The 27,046-nt window shown below is 41.4% G+C and overlaps 1 protein-coding gene across 1 annotated transcript in view; it reads right to left on the bottom strand.

Moving 5' to 3' along the window:
• The window catches only part of dpys (dihydropyrimidinase), a 13,832-nt gene extending 6,839 nt beyond the window's left edge, over positions 1-6,993 (bottom strand). Inside the window, exons 1-5 of the mRNA XM_020611660.1 lie at positions 6,818-6,993; positions 5,684-5,873; positions 5,220-5,376; positions 4,885-5,026; positions 2,986-3,128 (exon numbers count right to left, since the gene is read on the bottom strand). Of these exons, the coding sequence (XP_020467316.1) occupies positions 2,986-3,128; positions 4,885-5,026; positions 5,220-5,376; positions 5,684-5,873; positions 6,818-6,985 (800 nt within the window). The 5' untranslated portion in view covers positions 6,986-6,993. The remainder of the gene's footprint in view (positions 1-2,985; positions 3,129-4,884; positions 5,027-5,219; positions 5,377-5,683; positions 5,874-6,817) is intronic.
• Positions 6,994-27,046: the final 20,053 nt, after the last annotated feature.

The raw sequence follows: 27,046 nt of genomic DNA on the forward strand, positions 1-27,046 counted from the left end.
GTCTCTGACGAGCAGTCACCAGCCACATCGACCTGATCAGTGTTTGATTGTTGTGTCTTGTTGCTTTTCTTCTTTTGTCTCTCCTCTATCCACTCACCCCAACTGGTCGAGGCAGAAGGCCGCCCACCAAGAGCCGGGGTCTGTCGGAGGTTTCTTCCGTTAAAGGGAGTTTTTCCTCCCCACTGTCACCAAGTGCTTGCTCAAGGGGGATTTGTTGGATTTTCCCTCTGTAATAATAGTGATAACAGTAAGGTCTAGACCTTACTTTATAAAGTGTCCTGAAATGACATGTGATTTGGCGCTATACAAATAAAATTTGATTTGATTTATGCTGCTATAGGCATGGGGGGGGCATGATGCTCTATGTTTCTCTCCTGTCTTCCTCTGTCCTCCTCTCCTTCCCTCTCCTCCGCTCTCCTCTCTGTTAGGGATCGGAGCATGAAGTTGCCGATAATGTCGTGGGTGAACTCAATTAAATTGCCCAGGATACTAAAAACACCGTCTCTTTAATAAGACCACAGACAAATCTCGATCCAGCTGATCCGGCTAACTTTTGGCCTATTTCATTACTGCCTTTTTGAGCTAAAGTAATGGAAAAAGTGGTTCTTACGCAGCTGCAGTCTCACCTTGAGAGTTTGGACATTGCTGCTATAGGCCTAGGCTGCTGGGGACCCCATGATATAACTAAATATAATAATAATGATAATAGTAAGGTCTAGACCTTACTTTGTAAAGTGTCCTGAGATGACATTTGTTGTGATTTGGTGCTATACTAATAAATCTGAATTTGAATTTAGCTGCTAAATACTGAACAGTGTTTTCTAGCTGTCACTAATTCTGTGTCTGAGGTTTCGTGCGTGACAGATGAAAATGCTAAAACATGCTATACTGTAGAAATGAAGGGAACAGAGCCCTTATTTAATATTTAAAGCTTTTAATAAATGGTTTATAACTCACTATAATGTAATAGGACCCAGCTATAAGGATATGTTTAGTGTTTACTCATGGACACTATCTGACAAAAAATAACTTTCCCTATGAAGACCTATTTTTACATTAATTGTTTATGTTCTGCTTCTAAATTGTAAATAAGGGGACTTCAACTCAAGTGATACCACTTCAAATCACCATTAAAGCAGCTTGAAGCACAGTCCTATTAGAGAAGCTTTCTGCAAATATTTAGAAATGTTTTAGAGAAAAGGCCATTACAACACTTCATAACCAAATAATCAAATTCTCTGCTGTCTCACAAATAAATCACATCTGACTGAAAAACTGAATAAAAAGGAAACAGTGAAATGAGTCTGACTCACCCAGTTCCATGAAATCATGAAACATTGACTTTTTTTGTGGCCTCCATTCACATAAGCTGATTTGTAAAAGCAGGCACCATGTGTTTTCATCCATTCACATACGCTGATTTGTAAAAGCAGGCACCATGTGTAGTGTGCACTGACAAAAACAAGATGTGTCTTCATTATTCAAGTAGACCACAAGGCAGCTGACTAAGCTTGCTAGGTGTTCCTAGTTATGCAACTCTTTGTAGCCCCTGGTCCCGGATGTGATGATGTGACACTTGTGCTGAGGGTAATTAATTATGCAGTTTCACAGATGAATTCACAGCAGTAGAAATCAAACATGAGGTGCTCTCATGCTTGAAAGGCATTATAACATCCACAGACATGCACACACTGTAAAGACAAAACACACAGGCCTGAGCATCAAATTGCTGTTAGCTCCTCTCCACAGTAATAATAGTCAAGGTCTCAGTCTGCAGCAAACTTTTCCTGTGTTACCTGTGAATGTATTAGAACAAATTTCACTGGTGTGTAATGTGTTCCTCTCCAGTTCATATCAGCGGTTTGTGAATTCCATAAGGAGCCAGATTCTCCAGCAAGCACAGCAGTACAGTGCTAGTCCAGGCTAAGTCTGAGTACGCTACAGTAGACAAGCTACTGGAATACAAACTGCCCCCCATGCCTGCGTGTGTGCATGTGCTCAACAGTGCTGCACACTGAACCTTGAAACAAATTTCACTGGTGTGTAATGTGTTCCTCTCCAGTTCATATCAGAGGTTAGTGAATTCCCTAAGGATCCAGATTCTCCAGCAAGCACAGCAGTACAGTGCTAGTCCAGGTTAAGTCTGAGGACGCTACAGTCTACTGGAATACAAACTGCCCCCCGTGCCTGCGTGTGTGCGTGTGCTCAACAGTGCTGCACACTGTCCTCCACTCTGTATCTGGGACTTTGTTAGGATAATAAGAAAACACAAAGAAAGAAAACGACATGCTCAGTTAGGATATTTTGAGCCTGCTACTGAAAATAGTCTCAATACTGTGCACTGTATTATAAAGATTGATTTAGATCCCATGTGAAATATTTGTCATCTTTAAGATCCTCACCATGACCCATCAGCATTGTCTCACTGATGTTGTGTGCTTATGTAAGTGTGCTAAAATCCCCCTCCCAAATAACCAAACATAGAAAAGACTTCATCTTTCCAGCAGTCTTTTAACTGACTGATGGGGGTGATTCATATGTAAATTGTGTTATGTGTTAATTTGCAGCTGTAGATAAGTGATGACATACCCTGACTTCTGGATGGAGCACAGACGTAATCAGCTTACGTGGTGGGTTAGTATGTGTGTGTGTGTGTTGAGGTGGCACAAGATGAAAGATGTATCATTTCTCTTTTTAATTGCCTGTATCTATAGCCTGCATGCTTTACTGCTAAATCCTTATCTTATTTAACTGAATGCTTGACACCCTGAAGACAAGCTTTCAAGTTTGGCCCAATGTTTCAGCAGCACCATCTGCAGCTGAAGCTGCTGATAGTGCTGGTACAACTGTAGACCATTCAGAATGTGCATTAGCGTCCTTTATGTTTTAAACTGTACACACACATTTCCCAGTACCTTTCCTTCCCTGATGTATTTCAAAAGCTTTCTCCCGATTTGCTCCAATGGCCTGAATTGGGGTCCTCACCTTGTCAACTTGGGGTCCCATATTACCACGTCAGCATCTGAGTTCTTGGCAATACAGCCTTTCTGCGGGTAGAAGTTGAAGATTTTTGCTGCGCTGCTGCTGGTGACAGCTACAAATCGATTCTCGTCCATTTTGCCGCTGTGCTAAGGGGAAAGAAGAAAAACACACAAAGCATCTGATTTCAATAAGGGGGCCACGGTGGATGACAACAAAGAACAGAAACGGTGGACAAAAGGTCAGTGCACAAACTGTGCAACAAGCAACTCATTCCTGCCAGAATATTATCTAATGAGAGATTTGTAACCATTGTTGTACGTGGTAAATCTTTCCAGTGGCCTTGGGGTGGTCAGGCTAAAACACTGTCCTCACAACAATTGCAAGAAAATGCAATGTCGGCACTTTGCAGCTCCAAGAGTTTATTGCCTTTTCTGTTTGTACTGTAGGAAACCCGAAATATTTGTATTTGTGCTAAAATAAGGATGAGAACAGTAGGCCAATTACATTTCATGTGTTCAAAAAAGGTAAATCCATCCTTAGCCTGACATTAAACTTATATAATTTCATGTACATGGCCCTCTAGGGAGGTAAAATTGTACATGGGCCCCCGCTTACTACTGTGTAAATATTTTTGACTTTATATCAGCAAAGGAGGGCCCCATAGAAGCTTTATGATTTTAACTGATTTGTCCCTGCACAATTCATCCATCCATCTTTGTCTGCTTCATCTGAGACCGGGTCACGGGGACAGTAGTCCGAACAGAGCCTCCCAGACTTCCCTCTCCCCACACACCGCCTCTAGCTCCTCAGGAGAAACCCCAAGGCATTCCCAGGCCAGCCAGGAGACATAGTTTCTCCCACTGAGGCCTTCTCCCGGAGAGACATGCCTGGAATACCTCCCCAGGGAGGCGTCCAGAGGGCATCCTAAACAGGTGCCCAAACCACCTCAACTGATTCTTCTTAACATGGAGGAGCTCCTCCTACTCCAAGCTCCTCACGGGTGACTGATCTCCGCACCCTATCCCTAAGGGTGCCCCGGCCATTCTCCGGGGGAAACTAATTTCCACTGCTTGTGTCCGCAATCTCATTCTTTCGGTTATGATCCAAAGTTCATGGCCATAGGTGAAGGTAGGAACGTAGATCAACCGGTAAATTGAGCGTTTCAACTTCTCTTTTCTGGAAAAAGCTTACTAAGCTCAGTTCCTTCTTCACCACAATGAACCGGTACAGAGACCACATTACTGTGGACGCCGCACCCATCCGTCTGTCAACCTCCATTTGTCCCTCACTCATGAACAAGACCCCAAGATACTTAAATGAGAAAACCAATGCTGCAATAAATGTTACTTTTCTAGTTGTATCGTACATTTGTGCTTCAGTGTCTTTTCCTCATGCCCTCCGCTTCAAACTTGGCTGCAAACCCCTCCAGTGCACGCTGTAGGTCTTGAACTGATGAAGCCAGTATAGGACCACATCATCCGCAAAAAGCAGAGATGAGATTCTTCGGCCACCAAAACAGACACCCTCCATTCCCTGGCTGTGCCTAGAAATTCTATCCATAAAAATAATGAACAGAATCGGTGACAAAGGGCAACATAATCTAACGAGATTCATATTATTCCAAAATGAGGCCTCTGCACACAATGAGTAATCAGCCTTGAATAAGCATCACAATAAGAAGTGTCACGCTGACATAAGATACATGCAAATAGGGACTTTTAGGTTGAAAATCAAAAATAAATTTGTGGTTGCGTTGTTATTTAGTACCTTCTTTGATAGCTAACTGCTACTTCACTCCAAGCTGTAATTACATGTAGCTGTATAACAGATCTTAACAGCAGATATGACAGAGCACATAATGAGCAATATTTGATAAAGAGCAGTTTTATCATTAGGACATACCACTCCTTTCTCCCAGATCACAGACATCCTGTCCTCCACACCATTCACCCCGTTAGGGATCTTGGTGAAATCGTCTTTGCCCAGGGCCTTCTGGCACACACAGAAAGTGCAGTTGTCCGTCCCTGTCACACTGAGATCATCACTAGAGAGAAAAATACATTTTTAAATGAGAAAACCAATGCTGCAATAAATGTTGCTTTTCTAATTGTATCGTACATTTGTGCTTCAGTGTCATTTCTTCTATCAACATTCTACACACACAAAAAAAACACTATTAAGTCATGTTTGTTTGGGTTTGTTATCACTATGGCTTCTTCTACACTTTCAGTTCGTACTTGGCCAGCAGGTCCATAAGGTAATCAGGGGTGCTAGGATCAGGTCTTAGGGGAGGACTCAAGACAAAGCCAGCAGCATGGGCCCAGTCTTTGTCCCAAAGGTGGGTACCATCTGTGCCCAGCGCGGCTGCAATGGGCTCCCCAAACACCACACGGCCTGTAAAGAGAGAGAGGGGAAACATTAGTTGTTAGGAATTTGTTTTTGTACTGTTTCAGATGATGTTTTACCAAGACAAGGATTGAAATTGAGGCAAAATGCTGAATAATTTAACTTTTAGCCATGCCACATAAAAAGGCACTGAAAACTCTGTACAAACATGAGTACTGATACTGGCTCTGGTCTTTACAAGACCACGTTGAAGAATGCTAATACAAACTAAAAAACGGTGTCACACACAAAGCCATCATCTGGCAAACTTGCCCTGCTGTATTTCAACAGCAGATGGCAGCAAGCCCACACTCACCCTCTCTGCGTGCATTAGCCACCACCTTGGCAGCAGATTTGCTCATGACGTGGACCACATACAGCGGGCAGTTGACAGAGTGCGCGATGGTGATGGCTCTCTGGGTGGCCTCAGCCTCTACCTCCTCTGGCCGACACAGTGCATGGCCCTCAGGCCCCGTAATGCCCAAAGACAGCATCTTCCTAGCCCCCTGTTGGGGACGGGGAACCACAAGGCAGGAGAAAGGTCAACCGAGATGAAAGGATAACACAAAACATTTGCTGTCTAAGCCCTGAGGGGATGGATGGGTAAAGAGTGAGTCTGCAATGGTTGTGCTTAAAATACAGTATACCAACAGAAGAAGCACAAGTGAAATTCAGTATCAATTAAAAATATAAATGTGCCCTTAAATAATGTTGCAAAGAACAGTGAGAATATGTGCAACAAGTTAAAGCAGTGTCTAAAACGGCTTAACAGTCCATATAAGCGTTTGTTAGACGTGGAGACATTTCCCAGAATCAGGACTCAATGTGCTCTCTACAAGAGCCACAAACTTCTTTTCTAGTATTTGCTGCCCCCTCGTGGTGAAATGTTGCCATGACATTTAAAGAAAGTTGTATCTGAAAATACAAACACATAAGAGAAATAATAGGCCTTTACCACAGCAGACATTTGAACTGTCACACTGTAGCAGGCAAAGCACAGGTGTGCCTAATAACATTAATGATGAGGCACTGAGTGGGTTACTTATTACACTGGTGCTTTAACACAGCCAGCGGCATGGACATGTCCCAGTATCTGTGATGAAACAGGTCTACACTTGTGACAATCCTAAATTCTGCAGGTTAAAGGTTTTCTGCAGTAGACAAACACTTGACAGGGTGACAGCTTCTGTTGGATCTAGGTCTCATCTTGTTGCCTTTCTAAACATTTGCTTTTATTGCTAAAATACAACAAACAATGTCAGTGGACCTTGAACCACCTGAGCTAACATGACTAGTCATTCAGATTTGTCAGAAACACTTATTTCAAAAGGCAAATTCTGAATTGCTATTATCAACTAATACCGAATTTTCAGTTACTGTTGTGGTCACAGTTTGCTCTAGTCCAAGCGAGGAAACACTTCATAAACATGGCATATTAGCTAATACTAACCTCTGCAATCAGGTCTCCATTCTCAGCATGCACCTGAGCTATAGCTCCAATCTCCTTACACTGGGAGAACACAGCATAAAGCTCAGAGTCTTGCAGCATGAACATGTCTTTATAGGCCATGAACATCTTGAAAGAATTCACTCCTTTCTCTCTGGTCAGAGTCTCCATCTCTTTCTTGACCTGGAAGACAATTAAGGGTTGGGGAAATAAACAAGATTACCATATCTCCTTGTTCCTTTAACAGAGTATAAATACAAATCCTTGGTGCTTTTTATTCTTAACAGAGAGTTGTGTATGTTAAGTCCTGTGTGATTCATTTGGAATATTTCAATCAAACTTGTAGATACTAAAAGCTATTTTTGTTGTAAGCGTCTTCCGGCTCTTTTTAACCAGGAACTCCCAGAGACGAAGCAGACCACTTGGATTATATAAAAAATAACCGTGCTGGTTTATTCAAAGAATCACAGGTAAAATTAACATTACACGTCCAGATCTCTTCCACCTCCAATCCTGCACACAGGCAGAATCAAGTATGAAAGACCCTGAACCATAATGCCTATACAATATTATCACTTGGTTGGGCTAGCTCATACTACACAGGAACGTCAAACCGTGACGTCACCTGATATGCCAGCTTTGCAGCTGACCATAACAGTAGTCAAAACATGAAGAAAATCAATGTGTGTGGCTGTTGATTAGTGGTGTGTATCTAAGAACATTCTGACATGACATTTAGTGACATGTCATGACATTACACATAAGAAAATATTATGATTACCATTACGGTTACACATATCATAATAATAATAACAATATCCTCCTGCCTGCAAACTTTTTCTATTTAGTTATCCTTGACCATATGCACCCTGCAAAAACTCATGAGAATGACTAAGCATTTAACAGCCTGAGCTAGCTACCCTGGCTCCACTAAACATACCTAATACAACAAATATCTAACCAATATCTATCTGACTAAAAAATTACCTAACAATACCCTAAGTGGGCTTTCACCAAAGCTAGGAAGAGACCCAACACCAACAGGGAGAAATCGGAAACAAGAAGGGATAACACTGTCATCCCTTATGTGGCTGGGTTTTCAGAGAAGTTAAAAAGGATCTTTCACAACCCCCATTAACACAGTTAACTTTAAAACAGGGAACACCCTGCGGCAGAGACTGCTCCACCTGAAGGACAAAACACCCAGACATAAACAGAGTGATGTGGTGTATGCAATTAAGTGTAGTCAGGAGTGTAACGACTTCCAGTGGACCAGAATCAGCAGTCCACCTCCACCTGAAGGACAAAAGGACATTCTTTTGAGGACAGTGAAGTCCACATCCTCTCCAGAGAACATCGCTGGTTTGAGAGGAGTTAAGGAAGCTATTTTTGTAAAAACAGAACACCCCTCATTAAATAGGGGTGGTGGACTAAGACACAACTTGTCTTCCATCTACGATCCTGTTTTGAGATCTCTGCCAAAACATGCCCACCAGGACAATAGGCATCGGTCCATAAGTGAGGATTCAAAGACAAGTAACGACACTCACCGATACTGCGCTATAACGACTCAGTCATTAGGGGACATTGTTGGGCACCACGGGACTGAACCACCACCAATGGCGATAAATATCTCAAACTCAACACTAGTCTGGCAGAATTGATGAAGCCTCTTGGATGAGAGGTGACACATCTTCGACCTAAAAACCTTTTTCAACCACACACACACATATTCACTCTTATGGGCAGTTTAGACTCGCCAATTAACCTAAGCTGCATGTCTTTGGACAATGGGAGGAAGCCGGAGCACCCGGAGAGAACCCACGTGAGCATCTGGTAGGAGACACCCTGCAGTCCTAGAACGCACTGGACAGATTAAATATCTCATCTGGCCTGGAAAGGCTTCTGATTCATTCCAAAGAAGCAGGGAGAGGGACATCTGGAGTATCTTACTGAACCTGCTGCCACTGTGACCCGATACCGGGTAAGCCATAGAAAATAGATGAATGGAATGGATGGTCTACATGCACTTCCGCTCTGGCAGTATGACCTGAAAAACTCCCAGACTACAAGAAAATAAATTAAAATGACCAGTATTCTCTCTAGCTTGTGTTCCTTTGCTATGGACTGACCTGACTTACCTTCTGTCACTTGCCTAGCTGCTCTTTTTAGAGCTTTTAAGAGGGCTTTATTTATTTTTTTTTTTTACACATTTTAAACCCTCTTTCAGTTGTGCATCGCCGGAATGAAGCCCAGTGCAGTGGGATCCTGATAAAAGGAGGTAAAGTTGTGAATGAGAATTGCTTCGCGATCAGCGACATCTACATTGAAAATGGGGAAACAGTTGAAGTTGGGCTGAATCTTCAGCTCCCAGCAGGAGCGTGCATCATTGGATAAATCAATGAATAAATGTTATTTTCTGATATTGCAGAGCATATACCATTATGCCAAGACTATAAACCCCCTTAGAAGCTCTGAAAAGAGTAGCTAGACAAGTGACAGAAGGGAAGTTAGGTCGGTCCATAGCAAAGGAACACAAGCTAGACAGAATATTGGTCATTTTAATTTATTTTCATGTGGTCTGGGAGTTTTTCAGGTCATACAGCCAGAGCAGCAGTGTATGTAGACCATCCATTCCATCCATCTATTTTATACTACCCCTTACCTGGCATTGAGTCGCGGTAGCAGCAGGTTCAGTAAGATACTCCAGATGTTTCTCTCCCTGACAATGTGTTCCAGCTTCTCTGGCAGGACTCCGAGATGTTTCTAGGACAGATGAGATATTTAATCTGTCCAGCCTGTTCTGGATCTGCCCCAGTGTTTCCTACCAGATGGACATGCCCAGAAGACCTTTAAAGGGAGGCACCCTTTGTAGAGCCAGGAGTAATAATAATAATAATAATAAACTTTATTTCTATAGCGCTGTCCAGCTCACAAGAACACCAGAGTGCTGTACAGTAAAAACACACAAAACAATAACACTAGCAAAATACAGGTAGGTGCAAACACAAATATTAACCATGACTAAAATTTAAACAGTAAAACAGGTTAGGTCTCAAAATCCTGCTTAAAAAAGTCAGTTTTTAAGGCCGACTTAAAGGCCACTAGCTCACTTTGCGCCCTTAATTCTACCAGAAGAGCATTCCACAGTCTGGGGCTGTAGATAGAAAAAGATCAGTCACCCCATTTATTGTAGCGGGAGCCAGCCACAAATGATCAGCGGAGTGAAGAGCTCTACGCGGCACAGATACTGACAGCAGGTCAGATAGGTAGGATGGGGTGAGACCCTGAATAGCCTTAAAAACAAACAATAGGAGCTTAAATTTAATTTTAAATTGGATCGGAAGCCAATGAAGAGCACGAAGAATCGGGGAGATATGGACAAACCTGGGAGCATTGGATAGCAGCCGAGCTGCTGCATTTTGGACCAATTTCTGAAGCCCAATTGTAATTTTTGGAGCAAAGTCTGGGGTATTCCAACATACAAGGCACTGCAATAATCTAAATGTGAAGTAATAAATGCATGAATAGCCTTCTCCAGATCTCCATGTGACAAAAAAGGTTTAACCTTCCTTAAGAGTCTTCGCTGAAAAAAACAAGACTTAACAACAAGGAGTAGAGCTCAGGGGGCAGAGTCATTTTTCCTTTTATCATAGTTGAGATGTCTAGGTCCTTTCCACAAAAAGGATAACCTTCTGAATTACCACAGTCAGTAAAGTGAGATCTAAATGAATTAACCAGTTTTTAGCCAAGCAAAACAAGTATGTATGCAGGTAAATACAATGCCTTCCTCACAAAATGGTGCCCCAAATCCAACATTCAACCCGGCGTGACGTACATACCTTTACATTTTCTATGCACACAGAGAGAAATGATTAAGCTTTCGAGTTATCCATCCGTCCACTATCTTTATCGCTTATTCCTGTATAGGGTTAAGGGGGGGTTGGTGCCAATTCTATTTGACATTGAGCGAGAGACAGGGTACACCCTGGACAGGTCACCAGTGTATCACAGGGCTACAAATAACAACACATACTCACTCTTATGTGCAATTTGGACTATGGGAGTAAGCTGGAGTACCTAGAGAGAACCCAAACATGCACAGTAAGAACACAGAATGGCCCCAGGTTGGCCAGGACTTGAACTTGGAACCTTCTTGCTTTGAGGTGACAGAGCTTTAGAGTTACATTGTATCATGGTTATACTTAGCCCCTTTAGGTCTGTATGTCATTGGCTCATTTCATCGTTTCCGAGGAGGTTTAATTCAATTCAGTTTTAATTTTTATAGTGCCAAATCACAACAAAAGTCACCACAATTTATTATTATTATTGAGGAACAACCCAACAAATCCCTCTTGAGCAAGCACTTGGAGACAGCGGGGAAGAAAAACTCCCTTTAATGGAAGAAACCTCTGATAGACCCTGGCTCTTGATGGGCTACCTTCTGCCTCAACTAGTTGGGGTGAGTGGATAGAGGAGAGAGAAAAGAAAAGAAAAGAAACAAGACACAACAATCACAGCAACAAACAATCACACATGGGGCAGGTTGATGTGGCTGGTGACTGCTCATCAGAAACATAGAGCTCCAGAGCCAGAGATACCCACAGAAAGTCAGCCCTGTGTTATGGTGGGTGTGTGGTGTGGACCCAAGATGCAGATACAAACAATAAGGGAGCAGGAACTATATAAAGCAGTTTATTGAATAATGAATGCTGAGTGGTGGCAGGAAGTCTAGCAGGCTCAGGGCTGGCAGGAGGTGCAGCAGGAAACAGAGGACCGGTAAGGCAAGGAACCAGGAGAATGGGAACCAGGAGGATGGGCAGGTGAGACGACAGGAGGTGAGGCAGCAGGAGGGACACAGGAACCAGAGGGCAGTCAGGTGAGCCAATAGGAGGGACACAGGTACCTGGGGACAGGCAGGTGAGCTGGCAGCAGGCGAGATGAAAGGAGGGACGCAGCAACCAGAGAATGGGCAGGTGAGGCGACAGGAGGGCAGACAGGTAAGCAGAGTAACAGTGGCCCTCAGGTAAACAGAGTACACTTGCTCTGCCGTGTAGCAGGTAAGTAGGTTACGACGGCGAAGGACAAGAAGCAGGGTGCAGCACATGAAGTGGGGACAAGAACTCAAAAACAACTAAATACTCAGAGCAGGAAAAAAATAGAAAACAAACTGGGAAACATGGAGGACACTTGGAGCATGTCAACGTAAACAGTAAAGAAGTCCAGTAGAAATGGCAGGAGCTGGGCGAATATCTAGGTGTGCACGTCAGGATCTGTAATTGGCAATGAACCAGCAGGGAATGAGCAGAAAACAGGGTGTATATATACATGGCAGGACCAAGACATAATAAGTGACAGGTGAGTGGAATGATGGCTGATTAGATTAAAGAGTGGGGAGAGACGGGGTGAACGCAAACACAAATAGAGGAAGTGACGCTAAAGCACAACACCCTGACTTTAAGCTTTATCAAAAAGGAAAGTCTTAAGTCTAATCTTAAAGGTAGAGAGGGTGTCTGCCTTCTGAACTGAGACTGGGAGTTGGTTCCATAGGAGAGGAGCTTGATAGCTAAAGGCTCTGCCTCCCATTCTGCTTCTGTGGACTCTAGGAACCACAAGTAAACCTGCACTCTGAGAGCGAAGTGCTCTCTTGTGATGATAAGGCTCTACGAGGTCTTTAAGATATGATGGAGCCTTGTCATTAAGGGCTTTGTATGTTGGGAGAAGGATTTTAAATTCTATTTTGAATTTTACAGGGAGCCAGTGGAGAGAAGCTAATAATGGAAGAGATGTGATCTCTTTTGCTAGTTCCTGTCAGTACTCTGGCTGCAGCATTTTGGATTAACTGGAGGATTTTTAGGGAATTATTGGGACATCCTGATAGTAAAGAGTTACAGTAGTCCAGCCTGGAAGTAACAAATGCATGGACCAGTTTTTCAGCATCACTTTGCTCCTGATTTTGGTGAAATTGCACAAGTGAAAGAAGGCAGTTCTAGAGACCTGGTTTATGTGTGATTTAAATGACATATCCTGGTCACCACAGTACAGGCATATGTCATCTAGAGTAACTATATGGTTAGATAGCAAATTTCAAAGATTTTCAGGCCTAATTACAATAGCTTCAGTTTTGTTGTCATCCAGGCCTTTGTCTTTAAGACCAAGTTTGACCAACTGATCTGATTCATAGATTAATATAACTGAGCATCATCTGCATAGCAATGGAAATTTATATTGTTTCCTGATAATATTGCCTAAAGGGAGCATGTATGGTAATGGTATTATCATTAGCATTCCAAGAAGTTGAATCCAACCTCAGGCCACATTAGTCTATGTGATCCGTTGTGTACTGGTGACAAATGAACAGCAACAAAATGTACAACCATCTTTAAATTAATATATTAAAACTATGAACTTTAGGAAGTTACAATAATGTGTTTGAGCCTTTCTGTTAGGTTGCGTGGAAGATTTGAACCCAATATGCAGACAACATGGACAGAAGAGGCGTAATAACAAAAAGGAGTTTATTGACCAAGGCAAACAGACAGTGGAAACTCAAAGGCAATGGCAGACTCAGGCTAGCAGGAGAGCGTGGTTGGAGAGCTGATACAGGACTGAATGGACTGGATGAGGAGCAGGTAAGGACCAGAAGCAACAGAAGACCAGATTGAGAGACCAGAAGCATCGGGGCGTGGAGCCAGGAGGCCTAGGGGATCAGAAAGGACAGATGCGACAACAGGAGGACAACTAGAACCAGGAGGGCTGGGGCAAGGAACCAGGACAGGCAGGTAGCAGGTAACCGGAGGACCAGAAGATTAGGACGTGCAGGGGAACTGACTAGTGACAGCAGGTAACGGGAGGACCAGTGGGTGCAGTGAGCAGGCAGGAGAGCAGCATGAACCAGGACAACCAGAGGACCAGGACAGGTAGGTGAGAAGTCAGGAGGATCATGGGAAGAACCAGGGCGAGGAACCAACAGGACCAAGGTGAAGAACCAGGAGGAGCAGAGGACTAGGGGACACAATCAGGTGAGTGCGCGTGGTAGGGGGCAGTCAGGTCAATACACACACAGCGGTGCTGGCAGTCAGGTAACTACACACAGCGGTGCTGGCAGTCAGGTAACTACACACAGGGGGGCACACGCTCTGCAGCAGGCAAACAAAACAAGAACGAGTAGCAGCAGGACTGGACAAAGGAATTGCGTGGAGTAACCTCAGGACATGTAACGTAATGAACGAGCGATCAATTGAAGGGAAGGAAGGAGTATATATGGGCTGGAGACCGGAGATAATGAGGCATGGGTGAATATAATGAAAGTTAATTAATCGGTGGTAAAGCTGGGGCAGGTGAACTGTTAGAACTGGAAATACATCAGGAAAATAAAGGCACCAAAACCGGCCACGCCGTCCAAACAATGACACTTTCATCCTTTGATTTCATACTGCACATGCACAATTAGATGAAAATAAATTTGGCGCAGTAGTTCATTTTATGCAGGGTTTTGATGCTAGACCTTCAGAAAGAATGAACGAACACTTAGGTACATGTTCAGGGTATATACTGACACCCCAGTAATTAGCCCTAAATCAAAACTCTCTGACAAAACATGGGGCAAGGGATGTGTAGTCTTTTCTCATTTATGAACTACAAAAATGGAGGATACAGGAAATGAGACAAAGAAAGAGGAAACATCTCAAAAATACAGATGCTTACAACATTATAAACAAAAATTCAGTTTTTCATGGGTAAATTCTGCCATACCTTAAATCACTCACATCAGAAAAGTTCACATATCCACAGTTTATGGAAAGTCACTGAAAGTTTGTGTTTCACTTACCCTTTCACCCCTCATAACTCAAAACAGTCTGTAATTACCGTATTTCAGAATGCGCGTCCTCTTAAATATGAAAGGATAGTGCATGAACTCATACAACTCCTGCTGCCAGTGTTGCATTGAAATTGGACAGCACAATGAACTGCAACAGCATTAATTCATTTGAATTTCTCATCCATAGATAGGTAAACAACAATACATGCACTGATGAATAAAGTTGTGTAACACTCTAAACAAAGCGGGTATTTTAACTGGCATAATGCAGACATAGTAACTTCTCCAGCCTTAAAACAATTCTCTCTAACATTACAAAAACAAGGCATTAACAGACATGCAAGATGTGTTTTTTAAACTCAATGTTAAGTCCCACCAAGTAGTGGAAACATCATTCCCTTTCAAGTAGCTTCAAAGTCGATAAATCCAACCAGTGGTTGTTACGTCTATCCCCATATGACCACATACAGTCCCAAAGTAGTGAAATTAATTCCAACGGGTAGCGTAGCTCTGACAATAACATCGTGGATCATTAATCCACTCATTAACCAGCAACACAGTGACAAACTACTAACTTGAAATCACTCCACAGAACCTAAGCTGACCAGTCAAAGAAGTGTTTTGGAAATGTTTATATTTACTTATTTAAAAATAAAAAAATCCCTCAAACTGCAGAAGGCCTCTGATAATGCTGTGATATCCCTGGAGCATGCAACTGCCTCTCTTTCATGAGGAGTTGTTAGCCACTGGGAGAGATTAGCATTTTACTGCAGTGCACTGGTTGTCTGCACCGCATCAGTCCACACAACTTTCCTCATCCATTAGTGTATTACAAAAACAAGACACATTGGAGAGACAAAGATGCATGCGCTGGTGAGATAAGCGCATGCACAGGGCTTAGGAACACCTAACCTTCACAGTTGCAATAAACAATAACATGTGACTTAAGAGGATTTACATAAGATGAGAGGAGTAATCAGAGGGAGTGAAAAAACCAATGAGGCAGCAATGGCATCTCCTCAGAAGTGTCTGTGTTGTTGAATGAGGAAAGTTGCCATTCCGCTGGATTTAGAGGGAGGCTGCTATTATCACTTTATTTCCTCTACCAGCACTACAAACCAATGCAGATGTCAGTTTCTTTTCCACTGAAGTTAAATTCACTCAGTACAGCTTTTAGTGTTGACATGGTAAACCTCTGGTATTAGAAGTGACATGAGATAATGCTGAGGCAGATTATCAGCAGTCTTTACTCAGGTACGATGAGGCGTGTTTATCATGTTTGCACTAAACTTCTCACACACACACACACACACACACACACACACCATACAGCAGCTTCAGCATTAAAGATACAAATCTGACAAGAGAAAATGTGTTGTTTTGTCATCTCTGTCACTGTTTTAATTATTTTAAATTATTTTCTCTTAGTGGTTTCTCCTTTTTCTCATTTATTTGTCAAACTAAAAGGCATTCTATTTTCACTCTATTTTCTTTTGTCCAACTTGATTTAACATGATGTAGCCTTTTCTTAATGCCCAGTAGACATGTACAGTTTGTACAAGCAATAAGGAGATACAGAGTTAAAGGAAATCAATGTGGATAAATGGAGCAACTTAGAAAAAAGGATGACCTGTGTTAAACATTACACCACTTACCTAATCTAACTTGTTACATTCTGAGCTAACAACACACTCACCCACAACACCCACACTAAACTCACCTCATTCAGTCCGCCTGCCTCCATTTGTCAATGAGCACCACTGGCTGGCTGACAGACAGGAGGCAGCAGGGTAGGAAGGTTAAGTCAGCACATGTAATACCCCAATATGCATTCACCCCACTGCGCCGCATCTTGTGTCAAACACGTTATAAAATGCTTTTTGACCTCATCTGTGATGACCATTCTACCTCCTGATGTCCATCAGCCATCCCTCTGGTGGGATCACAACATGAATGGGCTCAAAACTATGGAGATAATAGTGGACTTGCAATGGCCCTGTCCTTTATCACCACCCACTCCTCGCATAACCAACATTTTCAGGTTTCTGTGGCCTAAAATGGGAGACAGTCATAGGAAGTCCCAGTATACTGTACATGATGCACTTCCAGAGGAAGTTCAACCTGCCACATGGAGCTTCTGGTACTGTCCTACACACCAATCACTGGTCCTTTACTCACAGTCTGGTGAGGCTAAAACAGGTAATCAGTGCCACGCCAGGATTTGTTCACCTGCCAAGTCAGGAAACACACAGGGAAAATCAGTACACCCCACCGCCACAACTTATTTGATGCTCTCTCCTGTTTGGCAGGTGCCACAGAGCATGGTGCACAAAAACAAGTGGGCACAAGAAGAGCCCCACAGGACAATGCACTTCATGTGAATGTGCAGAACAACCTTGCAGTTAGTGTGTAATTATTAAAGTTACAAATAGACAACTATACAGTACACACATATTGTCCTATACAAACTTTCACCAAATCATCAGCTTATTGTGCAGATCTTTTCCACTTTCACTGACAGTGCAGGCCGTATAAATAGAAATACTTCATTATGCTATACATTATTCATACTGCTGTCTCTGTACTGAATCTATTGTACCTGTCTAGATTTGCAGTGCACACTATTTCTCCAGTGTTCTTTGCACAGTTATACACCTTTGCAGCCCTTGTATATATAATAACTAACCAGACCTGCATGCCATACTGTAGTTTGACCTGTATGTAACTACTGCGTTGTTGCTTGTACACATATTTGCAGTTCTATCTGTATTTTTACTTTGTATTAACTTTTATATTAGTTTTCTTATTTATCAATTAAAAATTATAAAAATAGTTTTAGCAGTGCATGTAAATCGACATGCTTCTAGTCCTGTTGTGATACCGACTATTCATGCACACACATGCAGGGTTTGGGATGCATTACCGGTAATCGTCGCCCAGATGGCAGTGTTGTCCTCAGGTTGAAATGGAAATGTGACCTACAAATCTGACTGCTGAAATGTTTTATTGTACCAGAACAAAATGCTCACAAAATATTATCTGATATGTTGGAGGAAAAACAGTTCATTAAAGGAATATTTTTGTATTATCACATATGGTGTTGGCCTATATATGTTTTAAGACAACATTTAAGTAAATTGCTTGCAGAGTTAGACCATTTTGGAATATATTTGTTATTTTTAAATCATCTGTGATATTTATGTAATGTTATGAATAGTTTCAGAGAGTAACTGGAACAGATTTGGAGTTATGTAAATTTAGAATTATTAGACTATCATTAGTATTATTAAGTGAGCTGTATGGGAGCAGCTGAATGATGTATTCTGTGGAATTTTGCAGCCTTGAATAAAAAAACAAAATCTATGTAATAAGGCTTTGAATGTAATGTGAAGTGATGTAATATTCCCTAACACTTTGCCTACGAAGACACTAGGAAGTCTGCAGCTACTTCAAAACATTTGTCAGTCACATTGTTGCAGCTCAAGCATCACAAGGCAGCTGTTAAGCAGACTCTAAAAATGTTAAGCTTCTAACAATGGGAGGCAGAAAATGTGAAGGGAAACAATTAAATTACGCCTTGCATGAAGTTTGCTTTTCATTTTGTGAGGCAAATTTAGTGCCATGGTTAATCATTATGCTGTTGAACACGATTTGCAAAAATATTCAAGAGCTTTATGTGCCTCAGTGCCCCTTCTGTATTGAAAAATAATGGGCCTCTATCCAATTAAAAACTGCATTAAATCTCTAAAGTATTACATGCACTTTACTGGTATCTCTCTGATTAGGCTTTTCTGCATGTACAGATGCTGACAGCACACTGAGAAAGGGAGCTTTGACTGACTGCTCCCTTTTAAATTTAGATCAGGACTTCAGGATTTTTACTAAAAAAGAAGGTGCATGCATGCAAAATCAACATCTTCAATCTGGGACAAATTTATGTAAAAAAAAATTAAAATTAACAAAAATCATTTATGTGGCTTTGTTAATAAAAATTAACAAAGCCACATAAATTCAAATACAAAGCTTTTCCACGATGTCTGGCAGCCAGCCTTTTTTCATGTCCACCACTTTAACTTCAGTTTATGTTTGAATTTGTTTTCTGTTTTTCCACAAAATAACTGAACACAGTCACTGAGATGTTATTGAATGTGTCCACACTGTGATCTGTGCTGAGATGTCATAACAACAAGAAGAGCTCTTTGTATTCATAGCAGCCCTTATGTTTTGATTCTAGCATTGATAGGCAGTGATTCATTGTTCTGTACCAGAGGCACCAGTCCAACATGTGAATGGATGATTTATGTGACCAACTGTTTTATTTTGATCATAATTCGATTATCTGTGTGTGTGTGTGTGTGTGGTGGCTTTGGATGTCAAGACCCATTCTGTTACACGTGTCGATGCTCACCCTTTGCACATGCATGTGCACACACCCACGCACATGTGCAGCACAACTTAGAAGTAACTGAGCTCCCTTTTGATCGCTGTCTCAAACACAGTCCGCACTCACACACTCATTCTTTAAAAACTGACCAAATTATGATTACAAGTAATGAGAAGAATAGTTTCACAACTGACTCTCTCCCACTATCTATTTGTGCTAATTAAAAGATTTGCAACTACATGTGTCTGCAGATAATCAAAATGTCTTCTGCAGCAGCACTCCCAGATGCATCTGCACTCCAGAGCTCATTTGCTTGCTGCGATCTCATGTTTGTTTAGAATTAATCAATCCACTCACAATTGAGTTAATTAATTAGTGTTTTAATGCTACTCTTTATAATTGCAGTCAGATGAGTCTGCAGACAAAGCAATCACATTAATGCAAATACAACAGATAATTGTTATCCAAACTTCCTCAGCAACAGCAGCAGGGGAGCGCTCAGCCCAAGCCACCCTGTGGAAGCACTAGATGGCACCATTGAGCAGAGTTTCTCTTTGCTGTTCTCTTGTCACTTCCTGGATATTGTTCAATTAATTGTCCTATACCATCCTCACCGAGTGGGTGTACATATGCATTGAGGGATCGATGACACGAGAGTCCCCGTAACACACTCACTTGTAGATGAAGGTCTATTAAGTGCTGCAGCCGTGAAATAAAAGGTTAGTGTTTCCAACAAGTGCAACACGCACTACATCCTGTTTGGAAAGAGAAATTTGCATGTATGTAGTGCAAATCAAAGAAAACATTTTCTGTCTCCCTGCTCCCCTGGTAATGTTTAATTTGGGTTTTCACAAGAGGTATCAACAGCATGACCTTAGAGGCATCTTTCTCTAAATGTCAGGGGCTGTGTTCTTTTCAGGAACAAAGGTTGCCCACTGTTTAAAGCATCTTTCACTCACTCTCACTGCATCTATGAAAGGATAAATTCTAACAACGCTTGCTTTAGAATAATCTATGTCTTTTTAAGAATTCTGCCAAATAATATTTTTATTATTATCAAAACTTATTTCAGTAACAGGGAAAAAAGTTTGCCCAACATTGCTTTGCCTGCATTGTTACTCCTTAAAGACTTTCCATCATTCAAATTTTTATTCACAGCATCTTCCTCATCATTATCATCACCATCATTAACTGCAGCTCATTTTGAATTGCGTGGCTTTATAGAGTACATTTTTTGTTTATGCAGTTCCTGGTGTTTTTCAGGAGTATTCTTGTATCACTCGACAGCCTCTCAGCCAGAGCCATTATTCCCTCATCTCTTTAGTTTATCTCCTCTGATGATCTGCTCAGATAGATATGACAGCTGAATAAATATGCAAACGTAGTGCGCAGCTCCACACTTCACCACAGAATTTCTATTATGCTCTCAGATTTAGAAAAGAACAGTATATTGTGATGACAGTGAGACTCTTTGGGGATTTAGATGAATGGTTTGTTTTTCCTTATCTTCTGATAAACTACTGCTATTAGCTGAAAAATATCAAAACCCTTCTTACTCATTTGCTTAGAATAATTAAAAATCTCTTTTCATAAATCTGCAGCTGGCACTTTCTGAAGAGATCTTTGAAAATATCAGAACAAAATGGGATTCACAAAATCATACTTGCATTAACTAACTTAGTCAGAAGTGTCATGTCTTTTACTCTTTTACCAGCTCTGCTGTATCTTTTAGAAATCTGTTTTATTTGATGTAGAGAGAAAGTGATTTTATCATAAATGTTTTCAATCCTGGGACCAAATTGCCTCTGAGGTTCTGAAGGAACTGAAAGGGATGACTTTGCCTAAATCAGATCATCAGGAAAATGTTCATTTCGTTCCAAAAAAAAAATCCTTTTAAATGTAATTGCAACCAACCTTAAGTTAATTTATTTCTAAATACAAACATATGAATGTTTGTAATTTTTTTGCTCCAAATACATCTTCTTTTTTTTTTTTTACAAAATAGAATTAGAACAAAATAAACAATATATATTTTCATGTTGAAATCTTCAGAATCACCATCTAGATGCATTGCGCACTGTTGGTCTCATGGCCATATGCTGCCTTTTTATAGCATACTGGTGAGTATCTCAGCTTTAATACTTTGGGCTTTCGCCTGGCCCCCAGCTCCCAGCATGCTTTGAAACATGTAAGTCTCTTTTCAATCAGTTTTTGAGCATGGCATCGATATTGGCTACATTTGTGGCAGAGGAGGCGCTTTGGCAGCTCCGTTTGAAAAGAACTGTCACGGGAGGGGTCGGCTTGACCCAGCTTTAATGCAAAACTGAAGAGAGGAAACAAAAAAATGCTACTATAGTTACCCAAATCTGCTGCTTACTCGGAAAAACACATGATAATGATATGGTCTTAACACTCCTTGCTGTAGAATTACAGCCCTCACAGCAGCAGGGGCCAAGATTCAAGACTAGAGAGAAGACGCAGTTATTACAGCACAATCATTATGTTGTGATTGTGGCTCTGGCCCCGTTCACCTTACTTGGTCAAAGGAGCAACACTGCAAAATTAGCAATTAATGGAGCAATACGGACTCTTTCCTTGGAATAGTGTGTATTACCCTCAGATCCCAAATAAGCACTTGTAAATGTGATTATTTCTTGTTGGGTTAGTCATTTTAAGGGATTTGTATCTGCACTTCAGATATGTTAATTGAGGTACAGCATCACATGCATTAGTTTGACTAGATTTCTGCTCATATACCAAGGCAGCAGTAACACTGACCCTCTTTCCTTATGACTGAGTGTCCGTCCACAGCCGCCTCTTCCTCGTCATACACTAAAAAGAGATACATCTTCCTTGACAGGTTTCATGTTGTTCTTCCTAAATCTTAATTAGTGGTAAATTGGAATATTTTCTCAAATTGCTCCTCTTTTTTTCTCAGTGGAGAATGGTTTATTTTAATTACACAGAGGTCACATTTATTAACTCAGCAGGAGTGTGTTGAGTAAAACTGAGGAAATCAGTAACAACGTTTCACGTCAAGCTGCTCAACACACCAGTGCACAGTTTACCCCCAAACCCCCCCCCACCACCACCACACACACACACACACACACACACAGACACAGTGAAACAAGGGAGGGAGTCTTGGGGGAAAGGTGGGGAGCTGCTTATGTTATGTTGCTCATTGACTCCTTTTGATTAGTTATCTGATGTTATCTTTCCCTTAGCTCCCACTTCTGCTTTTCCCAGTGGGTAGATGACGACACAGCTCAAACCAGGCCCCTGATGGGACCATCCACTGGGTTTAGGAGGTGTAGTGTGGTACAGGAAGAAGAGCTGATGCAATAAAAAAGCGAGAGACATAAAGTCTCTGTGAAAGAAACATAAAATGAATATGGGCACTGAAAGAGAGGAAAATGACAGGATAACTAACAGAACATGAGTGAGGCTGTATCGTGCAGCTCACACAGAATACAGCTGGTCAGACTTTAAATCAAAATGTCTCTGTTATATCTTGGTTCAGATCTTTTGACAGTATATTGCGCCATGGCAGCTGGCTCCACATCAACTGACTAGATGTGCAGTAAATAAGATTCTGTTTTCAACCTCCTCTTAGTTGGTGAAATCTTAAAGAAGCAAATGTTTAGTCAAATGCACTAAAGCTATAAAAACCTAAAATGAACGATGCCTTCATTGTAAGGAAGGTGATACCTGGTAATGTAGACAGAGTATTAGTTAAACTGTGATTTGAAATCCACAACCACTCAGGTAAATAGAGATTTGAACATTTACTTGTTACAATATCTCAGCAGGGAAAGATAGCAGAGTGTTGTACTTTCTGTCTGTGGCCAAAAGGCAATTAATGCCAGAAAGCCTTTGACTCCTCCTTGATTATGTGATGCCTTTCAAAAAATTAGACAGATTTCACATCACATGCTGAGCATATATTCACAAGTCTCAGTAGAAAATGACTGTGGGGATGATGAAAAACAAATACAAGGATGTGCTGCTTCTACTTCCTGGTCAGTGCTGCAAACAGTATCATCCACAACACATCACTGGTACAGTCTTGATTTTAAAATCCTGTATAGTGTCAGCTTTGGCAGCCGGGACAGTGAGCTCTACAGCTTCTAATACAAATTATAATTTGTTGCTGTTTTTTGTTTGTTCTTTAATTATTTTGATGATAATATTGTTTAACACAATTTGTGTAGGTACTGTATATTTTAATTGTATGCATTAATGGCCCTTTGAGATAAAAAAAAAGAAAAAGAAAAGAATATTTAAACTCATTTTATGACTGGGTCATCTGAGGTCAACCTGTAACGCACCAGTCACTGTGTGGAATGCAGGAGGACCAATTCCTCTTACACCTCGGTCCAGAGGAGTTCAGAGGCATTTTTAACTTGTTTGAACCTTTGAAAGATGATCTTTACCTTTAACTACCATGCTAGAAAGCTAGCGTGCTAAGTTTAGTAACACAGCTCATAGCACAAGTTATGCTGCTGTTTGTTAGCAAGAATTAATGTAATAATTCCTGTTATTACTAGCAAGTCAACCAACACATGATAGCAATGAAGGTCTCAGGCAACATGTGCTATCAAAGGTCCCCCTTCACCTCTTCATACATACATTTTTGCACATGGGCAAATAACTGAATAACAAGTTACACTGATCTTTGGTGGTTATTAGTGTAACCAGTAGTGACCTTCTTATACAACATTTCATCAAATATTACTTCAATAACTGATACTTTTGCTATGAGGTTAGCTTAGAAAGAGAATAATTCTAATATTATTCCTACAAGGCAGTTTAGGGAGAAGTTATGACCTCAGCAACAAGGAAGGACTATTGTATTACATAATAAACCACAACAGAATAAGACTACGCATGAGTTATGTTATACTGTACCCTGCAGGTGCTCATATGTGTGGTTGCTCTTGATTTTTGCCTTCCTTTCATTTACATCCTCAGTAACATGGTAACATTAGAAGATGCAGGAACAGAAATGTTGTAATATTGCTTGAAAACAGAATATAAAAACTGTAACAATATTCCACACGCATATCACATGATGAAAAAATTACTAAAACAAACAAAACTGCACTGTTCAAAATGTAAGTAATTTTGTACTCAGTGTTTTTTAAGCCTCAGAGCTGGACTAAGCTGGATAGTTTTTGTAGTGTGCCCTGAGAAGCATTCAGGCTGCACGAGTGTGAGTCGGGGGCCTCAGCACTGACTGACACTGAGAATGATAGTGAAATCTAGCAGGTGCATTTGGCTTGCATACCTCTGATCAGTACACTGCACTGTGCTTTCTTCATAGCTTGCTCTGTAATAAGCTCCTTCAAAGATCAGTATGTACACCCCCCCCACCTCTCTCCTGATAAGATCTGGAGTATGTAGTTCTCTCCTTCCCTTTATTCCCAACTCTTTTCGTTTTCTTAAGAAAATGTCAGTTTAATCATATCTTAATGCTCTGATAATGGGGTTCTTTTACACGGGCAAAGAACAGTCACTTCACTGTCTTAAATGCCCAGGAAGTGGAGGGAAGGAGAGAATGTCTCTAAATTAAATTTGCTTGGGCCCTGCCTCAGTGCTGTGTATGTGCATTTGTGTGTGTGTGTGGGGGGGGGTAACAGTGGGAACCGAGGCTCTTTTTCACCCCTTTTGACAATCGCACAAAACATGTAATTGTTTCATGTGCATAAGTGGAAACTATTAATATTTAAATGTCACCTTGCTTCATTTAAATAATTGTGAAAGTTGAAGTGGAGACTAAACAGGAGTGTCAGTGTAGGCCAAAAACCTGCCTCTTTAAATGTATGTAGTGTGCTTTATCTTCACTGCTTTAGTACTGCACATAAGGACCTGCAGAGACTAGTCACTTGTCATATGAGACTTTGTTAGTGGTTTTTTTCCAGTATATTTCTATCTGTGCTGTTTTGGATGTAACAAATTGCCAGAAGGAAATAGTAAAACAAGAGAGAACAAATAAATTATTTGTAAAGTGTCGCTGCATTCTAACAAAGGAAGGAATGCAATAGTCCCCAAGTGTGTGTGGAAGTGTGTATGTGTGTGTGCAGGTGTGAAACCAGCTGCTGGACTTCTGAAGCCCCCCCCCCCTCTTCCTCTGTCACTCACAATGACAGGCAGGTGTGGCAGTGAGCACACACACAACTCCTTCACGTCAAGTGCAACTGTTAAGGTGTGTGTTACTCAGACGCCATAAGGGAACTGTGCACTGAACTTATGCTACTCTGAGTGTTAGGGAAAAGAAAAAAAAAAGTTTGTGTAAGGTAAACGCTCTGCTATTCAAACAAACCCTGAAATTGGTTTGCATTGTGGTGGTAAAAACTTGTAGCAGCGCCACCCACTTTCCGCCATGTAGACAGTGTGAGAGGGAAAGACCAAAGGGCATATTTAAACAGCCCCGTGGCTCTTACATGTTGCTGTCAGTCTGCTCTGAGACTGAGACACTGCCTGCCGCAGCATTGTCTTGACCTACTTGTGACTCGTTATTGCGCTGAATTAGAAGGATGGCTGACAAAAACAGCTCAACAAACGGTGGGGGGAAACAGCTTTAAACAAATAGCCATTTCTGGTGGAGTTTTGAGTTCTAATCAGTGAAGCAGAAGTCGGCTGAGAGCAGGGGAGTCTGCGTGTAAAAACAGTATCTGCGTCTCAAAATGGATCCTTGACTAATCCCGCTGTCTGAGCTCAGTGGTCCCGAGATGCTCTGAGAGGAGAGAAGGAATACTGGAAGAGAGGAGGTGCTGAAGGGGAGAGAAAGAGACCAGAGATCAATGGGGAAAAAGCCAGTCTGGTCTTCCCACAGGCCAGTGATAGTTCAGGGACAACATTTTGGCCCAAGCAGCACTCTGTCCAACAGCAGCAGATTACTGGGCTCCCCCTTGTACTCCCACATCAGGACTGTTAGTTGCTCTAGATCCTTATTAGCACCAAGTATTCAAGAGTACAGTGTTACCGTTCTACAAAATAGCATCATCAGACTGCTCAGAAGACATCCCCCCTCTTCATCTTTTAATTAGTTAGTTTGCACTGGTTGGTACAGTAAGCGGCGGATTTGTTATTTATTTGCTGAAACACAGGCTGCCACATTATTGTGTAGCTCCACGCAGACTGCTGTCCTCTTTGATTCAGGCTAATGTGTCCCACCAAGCTACATAATATGTGCTGTACGAAAAGCCTCTAATTCCAAATCATCTTAAAAGAGTGATGCTTGCAGCAAGACAGAATGTCTGCACAATGACACAGAAAAAAGAAAAGACAACACAAAAACTCCATGTGATTCTTGCCTGCACTTGAAACAGAATTTGTTCACAGAACCATTTTTCCCGCCATTCACTGTAGACGATTAAAGGGGAGTTCCTTCACATTGATCTTTCACACAAAGCTCAATAAGCACAAGGAAATGTATTGTTGAAGTTGCATTGCTATGAGTGTGTTGTCCAGAGTATTACTGTTTTAAAACTTACAGTTGTGATTGTGAAACATATTTAGCACTGAAATTGCATGTTCAGTGCAAATTACAGCATTTAACTGAGATGTCACGAGGAGTGAAAGATCAGTCCAGTGATGCAGTGAACAGTGTTTAAGCTGTTGCTGACTGCTGCTGCTTAACAGGACTCTGTCACTGGAATGCTGTACAACTGTCAGGGTTACCACTGAGATGAATCTAAAACTGGCCACAGGGTTATTTTTAGACTTGGCTGCTGGATAAAAAAGTTTCTGAGGCCCCAGAAGTAGGTCAGCTCAAGTGGTGCTCAGATTGCTGTTATGTACAATTACTGAAAAGTAGCATCTCTGGTCCAGAGTAACTTTTAATCCACACCCTAGTGAATAAGCAAGTCAGCTTCTCCCTCACCAGCTTTTTAAAAGTCTTCCCTTATCCACATACAGTTTGTTCTAAAAGCTGATTTTCTTAGCATACCTGATGGGAGTTTTGTGTCAAAAACAAACAAATAAACAAACGGCTGCTGTAAATTTATATATTTGCTGTAGC

The sequence above is a fragment of the Monopterus albus genome, unplaced genomic scaffold (genome assembly GCF_001952655.1).
Source record: "Monopterus albus unplaced genomic scaffold, M_albus_1.0 scaffold116.1, whole genome shotgun sequence".
NCBI classification, from domain to species: Eukaryota; Metazoa; Chordata; class Actinopteri; order Synbranchiformes; family Synbranchidae; genus Monopterus; species Monopterus albus.